This window comes from Cibotium barometz, chromosome 56 (assembly GCF_041138505.1).
Source record: "Cibotium barometz isolate CiBa-2024 chromosome 56, ASM4113850v1, whole genome shotgun sequence".
Taxonomy (NCBI): Eukaryota; Viridiplantae; Streptophyta; class Polypodiopsida; order Cyatheales; family Cibotiaceae; genus Cibotium; species Cibotium barometz.
Genome location: NC_141101.1, coordinates 28,926,024 through 28,936,107, shown reverse-complemented (window position 1 = coordinate 28,936,107; position 10,084 = coordinate 28,926,024). Strand labels below are relative to the sequence as shown.

General features: G+C 40.9%; 1 protein-coding gene across 1 annotated transcript in view; it reads right to left on the bottom strand.

Annotated features, from left to right (window-relative positions):
* Window positions 1-640: 640 nt before the first annotated feature.
* Window positions 641-10,084, bottom strand: part of LOC147607099 (uncharacterized) — a 50,010-nt gene continuing 40,566 nt past the window's right edge. Inside the window, exons 28-39 of the mRNA XM_086791327.1 lie at window positions 9,657-9,722; window positions 9,312-9,456; window positions 9,133-9,197; window positions 3,709-3,774; window positions 3,478-3,571; window positions 3,293-3,329; window positions 3,051-3,108; window positions 2,741-2,851; window positions 2,560-2,627; window positions 2,314-2,380; window positions 1,188-1,256; window positions 641-1,082 (exon numbers count right to left, since the gene is read on the bottom strand). Coding sequence (XP_086647453.1) covers window positions 927-1,082; window positions 1,188-1,256; window positions 2,314-2,380; window positions 2,560-2,627; window positions 2,741-2,851; window positions 3,051-3,108; window positions 3,293-3,329; window positions 3,478-3,571; window positions 3,709-3,774; window positions 9,133-9,197; window positions 9,312-9,456; window positions 9,657-9,722 — 1,002 coding nt within the window. The 3' untranslated portion in view covers window positions 641-926. The remainder of the gene's footprint in view (window positions 1,083-1,187; window positions 1,257-2,313; window positions 2,381-2,559; window positions 2,628-2,740; window positions 2,852-3,050; window positions 3,109-3,292; window positions 3,330-3,477; window positions 3,572-3,708; window positions 3,775-9,132; window positions 9,198-9,311; window positions 9,457-9,656; window positions 9,723-10,084) is intronic.

Sequence of the window (10,084 nt, the reverse complement as noted above, 5' to 3'; positions counted from 1 at the left end):
CGCAGAGAGGAGAGGAGAGGAGAGGAGAGAAGAGGGAAAACAAAAAGGAGAGGAAAAAAGAAAAAAGAGAGGAAAAAGAAAAAAAAAGAGAGGAAAAAAGAAAAAGAAATAAGAAATAAGAAAAAGAAAGAACGAAAAAAAAAAGAGAGGAAAAAAGAACAAGAAAAAAAAAGGAAAAAGAGAAAAGAGAAAAAAGAGGAGAGGAAAAAGGAAAAAAGAAAAAAAAGAAAAAAAGAAAAAAAAAGTGAAGGGTAGAGGGGCCGGCGTAGAAAGTAGGGCGGGGCACAGGCGGGCAGGAGCAGATAAGAGGGGTGGAGCAGTCGGGCAGGGCAGGGCAGGGCAGGGGCGGGGCACAGGCGCAAGAGGGGGAGAAGAGGGGTGCAGGAGGTGAAGGGCAAGAGAGCTGGCGAAGGGGGCGAAGCTAGGGCAAGAGAGGGCTGGCGAAGAGGGGGGGGAGGGGGGGGTGGCACCGGCAGCGACGCAGAACAGGAGAGGGGAGTGTGCAGCTCACTACGAGCTCAGCGACGATTTTTCTTGAATAGAGAACCCAAGCCCACGCATTTTAGTCTCTTACTTTCACTTAAAGAATTAACCACCATATGTGGTAAGACTCGGTTCTTCCATGATTGGTTGCATGCAGTTTTGAGTTGCAACAGATTGATTAGCAAAACTATGAAGTGTTTTTCTTTAATGAGAACCTCTCACTTTGAGGGTTCTTGAATATACCTTTTGAAGTTATGTGCAACAAATTTTTACTTCTATTGAACCACCAAAGTCTCATTCAATGAGACTCCCAAACAAGGACAGAAACTAAGAAAGCCCTTCACAATGATTTTGAATATTTACAGTCTTGATAGGGCTGTGGAATTTCCTTGGAGATTTCTATACTGGGAAATTCCCAAAGCTGTACACTGCATATAGCCAAACTATCTCAAATTGACTTCATCCTGGGTTCCAGACTCTTCTGCTTCCACTTTCAAAACACCCATCCCCACAGTACTGGATTGACTGCAATTCATGGTTTGATCAGATTCTTGAGATAATGAGAACAATGGAGGTGGACCACAAATGCTGAGAAACACCTGCACAAATTCCAATCAAAACTTTTTTAAAGGATTGATAAATATTTGAGACACATTTATTGGAGCAGGAGAGTAAGTCTTCTTGAAAGTTTGGTATATGCTTACTGGTAAGAATACAAGCCCATGCAGAAATCCTAATATAACGAGTGCAAGATACATCCGGAAATAATACACCTGCAAAAGAAGCCTATTTAGTGCTTTCAAAATTTTGGAAAATTTCAAGTTGTTGCCATGTCATTTGAATGATACTGCGACTAAAATTGCTATTGCAAAGGCCTTCTGATCTTTTCTGCCAAGCCCAAATCTCAGCCACATGGTTGATTACTTTCTTCTATTTAGTACAGAAAAATCACAAATATTACACACGGCTTTTTCCTGACATGCAGAGGTCACTTTTGCTTTTCTTTCCTTAGCAGGCCACATTTGCTGCATGCTTTGGGACTTAGCAGTGGCCTTGTCCACCCAGCGATCAGGCCAGCATTTTGCTGTGATACCAAATGCAATGCTCTTCCTGTCTATTGGGACCTAAAGAAGTCCCCGCATCATTTGAAGTGATGCTAAGTGCCTGACTGTTAATATGCTTCTGAATGCTCGTCTTTACTGGTTTGTTGTATATACCTAGGACCTGGCCTCCACTTCTCTGAAGATGGAAATAAGCTTCCCAGAGGTACGAGTCTATATGGAGTTGATAGTGGGGAAGAAGATGTGAAGGGTCACCTTTCCTTTCCACGAGTCGTCAATTGATTTGGCACCCTTCCATTCCTCAATAATTAATTAAGCTTACCTTTACATCAAGGTACACTTTATGATCTTTTACATTTTAGCAATCCCAACCCCTCTTTTCCCCCAAGGAGAGTATCTAACCCTCGTACTACCTCCATTATAACTCCATTTTCCAAGTTATTTGAGCCAGCGCTACTGTGGCAACTAGCACTCCAGTCTTTTAACCCATCTTCTTACAGTCTTTGCCCCACATAATTCAGCAGTCACCGAGTCCCGAAGAGAGCTCAGCCAATCAGCAGCCTTCTTATACTACGTGTCATGTGTTTCTTTTTCTCTTTTCTTGCATGTTCCATTTCTAAGTAAGATTAGTTCTTATTTTTCTTCCAAAGATTTTTACATCCTTTTTGCACCTTCACAACTTAAGGTTAGTTCTTTAACATAAAATCCAATGCAAAAAGACTTATCACAAAACAGGTATATAAGCTACAGTAAAAGACACAAAAAATACCTCGAATATTTTTGAGCGTGAGAAGAAAAGGACCAGAACTCCAACTAGCTTAGTGATTGTTATCCCACTGCAGGCCCAATAAAACACACGTAAGTCTAAGAAAAACTCACATATGAGGTGTGAAAATCATGCTAAAAGTTGCACACCAAAATTATAAGATCCTTTGTATCATCTATTCTGGTGCTCAATTAACTCTTTAGGCCCAAGGGAGGCCTCAACTACAGCAACTGGAAGATGGATTTGTACCTGAAAACAGAAGCCCCCATAGTTGCCAAGGCTTTGGTGGCTCTTTCGGATCTATTACCTCCCAACATCTGCGAAATGCATAAACATGTTACTTGCGCCACATCAAAACAACAACCAGAAAAAAATACTTGTTGGTAGCAAAGTACCAAAAGCAACCCCTCAAGTAATGACAGACCCTTACCGAGAAAGAGTGTGAGAGATGAACACAGAACTCAACTGCAATGCCAGTTGACATGACAAGATTTACAACAGAAATTGCATTCAACTGTACATCCATGTATGACATGATGCCCTGCATATAGCAAAAACACACAGCAAACAGATCATTGCATCTGACCTCTGCAGACACTGGTAGCAGTGGCTCCCCTCAAGATTGAAAATACCTAGCCCTCTTTCAATATACTTTCAAACTTGTTCAAATATTTGTATGCTCACAAAAAGCATAGATTTAATTGAAATTTAGAGTGATAAAAGCCGCTTTGATTTCTTACCAACATATCTGTCACAATCATTGCTAGTACTAGAATAATCACGCTTGACTGCCAAAAGCTGTGACAAAGCAAAAGAAATCCTTGTTAGGCTTGCAAAGTACATCATGAACCATTAATTTCAGAATAAATCTTTTATAGATTTTGATATGAGGAGAGTGAGGAAGAGGGGGAGAGAGAAGGGGAGGGGAGGGGGGGGGGGTGTGGATCAGGTCTCTTTACATAAATGATAAGATTGTGATTACCTGCTTGTTATGACGAGGCAAACAGCAAAAACGGCTCCTGTTCCAGTCAACAAGAGAATTTGCAGTTAAAAATCACCAAAATGAACCTACAGCCATAATGTACGCTTCCCTAAACTTGAGCACACAAGAGCAACTCAAGGGAGGAGAGAGAGGGGGGGGGAGGAGTGGAGAAGCATGGTACTTACCTAAGGCAAGGACGAGACTTGTAAATGTCATTCTCCATATGTCCAAGTATTGCTCAAAAAAGATGTACGAAACTGAGTATGGAAATATGGCCATCTTCACAAAGAAAAAGGAAATCTTTTAAATAAAAGCGTGCACACCACATGCCATGCCCAAAAAAAAGAAGGTACACTAAAAGAAAAATAAACCTTTTGGATGGACAACAACAAATGAATAGAGATAAATAAAAAAACCTGCAGTGACTCTGACAATTGTGATGCGAATTTACGTGCAGCTTTCATCGAATTAATGAAGTCACTCTGCAAAAAGAAGAGAAAAGTAGTTAAGAGACGGTCACTGAAGGAAATACTTCCTAAATGAGCTCTCTTTATGAGCAAGAAAGATATCCATTGTAGACGCAAGACATCAAGACACGATTGTTGCCTCACACCCCAATACAAAAGTCTTTTTTTTTTCCAGGAAAAAGATCCTTCTATTAGTTAATGAAAAACAGCCACAAAGGGCTAAATACAACCATGAAGGGCTAGATACAAACTCGCCTCATGTACAAGGTGGGGATCAAATAATCAGAAGGAGAAAGATGCACTATGAGGAGAAGGCTATCTCATACATGGGGGGCGGGGGGGGGGGGGGATAAACCACACAGGTGGTTTGTAATGCCACATGGGATCACCACCTCTGTCAGTGAGAAAAGGGCCCGGCCGCCAGAGCCTCAAGAAAGCTTCCCGCCACTCCCGCATGCGGTCAGAGCCACCCTGCAACTTCCCCTAGTGACCGTGGAGGGTATGGAGCCAAATGCTCTTCATGGACTCTGCAAGCAAAGTGTGAGTACCCTCGATGGCTTCGTTACATCTAGCTCGCCATATGTGCCAGGCTGCAATGCTACTACAAATCTCCCATCTCTGGCATGATCCCGGTCTCCACTGGTGAGTAGATGGGGCTGTGTGACTGGTTCTGCTGAAATGCAGAGGTGAGAGACCTAAAGGGCTAGCCCCCCACCATCATCCTCATAAGCCCTAACCATCTCAGCCCCTATGGCCCAAGTGACAATGCCCCATGTAATAATCCGGGTCAAGGCCCTGTCCATCGTGAAGATGCGAAGAATCTGCAGCCAAACCTGTTGAGCCTTTGGGCAATCCCAAAGAAAATGTCGCTTGAGACTCCTGTGGGTGGCCGCACCTCGGGCAAGCTCTTGGCCGACCTCCAACTACCAACCATGTGCCAACTCCCAAGCTCCTGTGTGCCATCAACCAAAGAAAGAGGGTGATCTTTCGAGGCCGAAAACTGTCCCAGTGCCTCTTTCCAAAATCTGAGAGAAAACGTTGGGAGAGGCCCTGTGTGACTGCCAATGTGCTGCTGTTGTCGGGGTGCCATCAATCTCTAGCATCTGAATCTTGCGACCTAGCAACACTGTATATACAAAAAAGGGGATATCCAGAGTCTCATCCCGATCAACGTGATGATGCCAAGTCCACTCTCTCGGGTCCCACTGGAGGTGCATGAGAGGTCATCTCTCCCATATACATAGCCGCTAGAATCTCTCCCTAGCCACCTTGGTCGGCGGGGGGTCTATGTGCCACTCACGTGAATGAAATCCAATCACCCTCACCCGTTGTAAGGTGCATCTACAGAAATCCTCTGTGGACTGCAAGCATTTGGAGAAGGAATCAGAAGAGAGCAACCAGCATTTGGGGAAGAATTTCACCAGCTTGGGTTCAACTGCAGATTGAACCCAAGGTGGTTAAATGTTTTTCCTTCCCCAAATGTTGGCTACTCTCTTCTGATTCCCTAGCCAATAGGCAACCAACTACAAATTGAACCCAAACTGGCGAAACGTTGTTCCTTCCCCAAATGTTGGCTACTCTCTTCTGATTCCTAGCCAATAGGCAACCAACTGCAGATTGAACCCAAGCTAGTGAAACGTTGTTCCTTCCCCAAATGCTGGCTGCTCTCTTCTAATTCCTTTTCTCCAAACATAGAAGATGCCTATTTGGGAGAAGTTTTAAAATGCTTATGTATGTCATCGACAACCTCACGAGGTAAATTAAAGCGAGACTGCTATGCAAGTTGTAAACGTTGTTTTGAATTTGAAAAAGCAACAAAAGATATGGTTCTTTCTCACTATCTACCAATTGTAAAGCAATTGTAGACTCTTTGTAGAAGTCAAACCTTTTGCTATGACTTTCTTTCTATGTGGCGAGCAAGCAGCAGATGGTAGTATGATTTGGATGTCTCTATGAGTAACAATGTCAAAGAGTTTTGGGATAAAGAAAAGATGAGCATGTTTCAAGATTTTTGAAATCCTCACAGTTGTTGGAAACTTTCATTTTATAAAGTGAATACTAGTAACAAATTTTATATTATTGCAAGGGATCCTCGAAATTTCGCATTAATGTGCCATTAGGACGAGTTTCAATGCTACTACAAAACAAAAGGATAGTAGTGTGATCGAAGTGATTGTTCTTAATGGAGGAAAAAACTCAATTATTAGACTACTTCCAATGATTTTTCTACCATTACGTTTGTTGAAATTGCAGAAGAAGCATGGAGATGTGTTTCCATGTAGATGAGTTAGAATCAGCTTTTATGAAAGGGTTTCTGATTGACTATAATTATAACACATCTAACATTTTTGAAGATACACGTGTTGAAGGCAATTCATGTTTACTAAGGGCAATTCTTATGTCATGGACTGGGGATCACCCAACGCATTGTAAACTAGGGCGTTTAAAGGATAGAGGAAAGAGTGGATGTGGAAGGGATAAGCCGTCCATGAAGAAAGTGACAGAGGGGATACAAATTCCAAAGAACGTATATACAAAGAATAAATATCTTGGAAGATATCCTTGAACAAAAAGACATGCTCATAAGTGCCTGAAGCTATACGAGCTTCAAAAAGGCAGCAAACAAAGAAGCAGTATGACAAGATCCTTTTAGACGCAAAATTAACAGGAGAATCTCCACTTAGAGATTGTATTATATCTATGAATTTGATATCAATTTAAATCTTATATATGATGTGATGTATATTTTAGCTCTGAACCTTTTTTTTAAAATACACAAAGGTCCTTTTTGAAAGAACAATTCATGATATGACTAAACGCATTTACTTGGCAATAAAAGAGGTTTATGATACAGTGCCAAGATCACTTTTGCAACAAGGAAGATAGCCTTGGAATGCTTGTAAGCTGTTCACTGCATCAAAAGTTCATTCAATGGTGTCTTCCACATGTATACAATAGAGTGTAAGATGAGACTTTACAAATATTAGAATGCTTCTGATAGATATAGCACATATCTTCTACAATCATACACGTACTCATGGTTGGTCAAAAGAAGATATACATGCTACACGAAAGTTGTTCTTAGCATGGAGAATTATTATGGAGGAGGAAGAAGGAAAAAACGTCTCACCTCTCGATACCCCTATTGTGAATGCTATATATACGTGCAACATGCTCAAGATATAAGACATTTTTCCCTTCTTCCTCCTCCACAATAATTCTCCATGCTGAGAATAACTTTCGTGTAGCATGTATATCTTCTTTTTACCAACCATAAGTACGTGTATGGTTGTAGAAGATGTGTGCTATATCTCTCAGAAGCATTCCAATATTCTCACTAACATCTTGCACCCTATTCAATACATGTGAAAAACACCATTGAATGAACTTTTGATGCTCCTCTCCAGTGAACATACCATGATGATTACAAGCATTCCAAGACCATCTTCCTTATCACAAAAGTAATCTTGGTACTACATCACAAACCTCTTTTATTGCCAAGTCAATGTGTTTAGTCATATCATGATTTTCTCTTTCAAAAATGACCTTTGTATATTTTTAAAAAGGATTCAGAGCTAAAATATGTATCACATCATATATAAGGTCTAAACTGATATCAAATCCATAGATATAATATAATCTCCAAAGTGAAGATTCTCATGTTAATCATGCATCTGAAAGAACCTTGCCATACTGCTCCTTTGTTTACTGCCTTTTTAAAGCTCATATAGCTTCAAACATCTCATGAGCATGCCTTTTTACCGGAGGATATCTTTCAAGATATCTATTCTTTGTATACACGTACTCTGAAATTTGCACCCCCTCCGTCACTTTCTTCATGGACGGCTTATCCCTTCTATATATCCACTCTTTCCTCCATCCTTTAAACGCCCTAGTTTACATTGCACTAGGTGATCCCCAATCCATGACATAAGAATTTCCCTCAGTAAACATGAATTGCCTTCAATACATACATCTTCACAAATATCAGATGTGAAATAATTATAGTCCAACCAGAAACCCATTCATAAAAGCTAATTCTAGCTCATCTACCAAAGACTCCAAAAATTATGGAAACACATCTCCATGCTTCTTCTCCAATTTCAATAAATGGCAGAAAAATCATTGTAAGTGGCCCAATAATTGAGTTTTTTTCTCTATTAAGAACGACAACTTCAATCACACCACTATCCTTTTGTTTTGTAGTAGCATCTTGAAACCCATCCCAATGGCACATTAATTTCGAGAATCCCCCTACAACTATAAAATTTATTACTCGTATTCACTTCATATCACAAGTAGCCAAACAAATTAAAGAAAGTAGTAATGAGCATACCTTCAACATTGTTCTCTTTACGCGGATGCGTAATGTATACCTTGAGCACAAGAAATTATATTCTTGATCGTGCTCCTTCCATCCATTTTTTAACTCCATACTCCTTAAAACTCTGTGAAAATGTTCTGTAGTACACCCCACATTTCTCATTCGTGCATAAAAATGGAAGTTTTCAATAACTGTGAGGATTCCAAAAATCTTGGTACATCCTTATCTTTTTTCCATCCCAAAACTCTTTGACATTATTACTCATAGAGACATCCAAATCATGCTGCCATCAGCTTTTTGCTCGCCACATAGCAAGAAAGTCATAGCAGAACGTTTGACTTCTACAAATAGTCTGCGACTGCTCTATGATTGGTAGATAGTGAAAAAGAACCATATCTTTTCTTGCTTTTCAACATTCAGAACAGCGTTCACAACATGCATAGCAGTCTCGCTTTGATTTACCTCGTTAAAGCTTCTCCCAAATAGGCATCTTCTATGTTTGGAGAAAAGGAATCAGAAAAGAGCAGCCGGCATTTTGGGAAGGAACAACGTTTCATCAACTTGGGTTCAATCTGCACAGTTGGTCACCTATTGGCTAGGATTATAGTCAGTACAGAAACATTCGCACTTGTATTATAGTCAAAATCATGCATCTACCCACTACCAAGTAAAGACAGATACGATGCTGCTGTTTCAGAACCCAGAGAATATTGAGGAGGCATGCTCCTATCTGTATCCTTCATACGGTGCTGAGGCTCCTGATGAGACATCCCCCTATGCACACACCGTGCACATGTGTAGTCATGTTTTTACCCGTCATCTACACATCGAATTCAATTACTTTTCTCTTTTTTGGCTACTTGGATTCATAGCGATGGGCTACTTGGATTTAAAGTTATGGGCTGTTGTTGTCTCATAGAATAGACCTTGTGGTCATTTGTTGGACGTTAATAATATTTTCTTTCTTTCTTTTCTTTTCTCTCACGCACACATGCATGGTACACCTCTCTATCTATTTTTGCAATGACAACCAAAATAGTCTTTCTTGCCTGTTTGTTTAGAGGAGTGTGGTAGGTGCGGAACTCAGATGCCTTAATAACGCCACTTTCGTAACCTGTTGATGCAACCAAGTTAATCCCTTTAATAGATCTCTTGCTGTTGACACTGTGGCTTTATTGTTAAAAGCTTGCAGAATCCCATAATTAGAAGATCCTTGAAGGGCACATACCATTGAGATCGATGCTGCTTGAATATGCACCCACACCACCCTTGCTGCAGTCTGCAGAAGGCAAAGCGTTAAGAAACCATGGGAGCTTTTCTTTGAATTGGCTTGTGGATGGTCGTCCAGCATGTAGCTCCGAGTGCAAAAAGCACTGTTGCAAATGAAGACATTGTGGACAAGAAGAAAGCCGAACATCAATTATCATAATGTGTAATGCTCAACAGTACTTTTTTTGTTTTTTTGTTCTGTTTTGTTTGTGTGTGTGTGTGTGTGTGTGTGTGTGTGTGTGGGTGTGGGAGGGGCGGGGGGGGACATCAATTGAAAGTTTCAGCCAAAACGCATATGGCATACCGTCGTGCAGTCTTGACAGATTTCACTGACACCACAATAATCCTCACCGTCAGGACAGCAGGGAGGCTGGAAGAAACAAACCACACAGGACAACACAACCATTAGTTATTAACAAGGCGATCAAATGCTTTGCCACTTCCACTTATACCTCCATGCATGCAAAATCTTGAGCCATGCATTGAACTGCAGGAGGACCCAAACGCACAAACCATACAAACTTTTCCAAGCATGGAACAGGAGGGCAGACTAAGGACCTTGTAAAGACAGAAGCAAGCACACGTGCCCACGCACACAACACACATACATTGTTTTCTCAGCCTATATGCCCACATCAGATAGCAGTTTCCATAGGCTTTTGAAGGGTTTCTGGCTTTGCCACGTATGCCTGCTAGGGCCCAACAACATGGGCTGCTATAAATTGTTAGCTA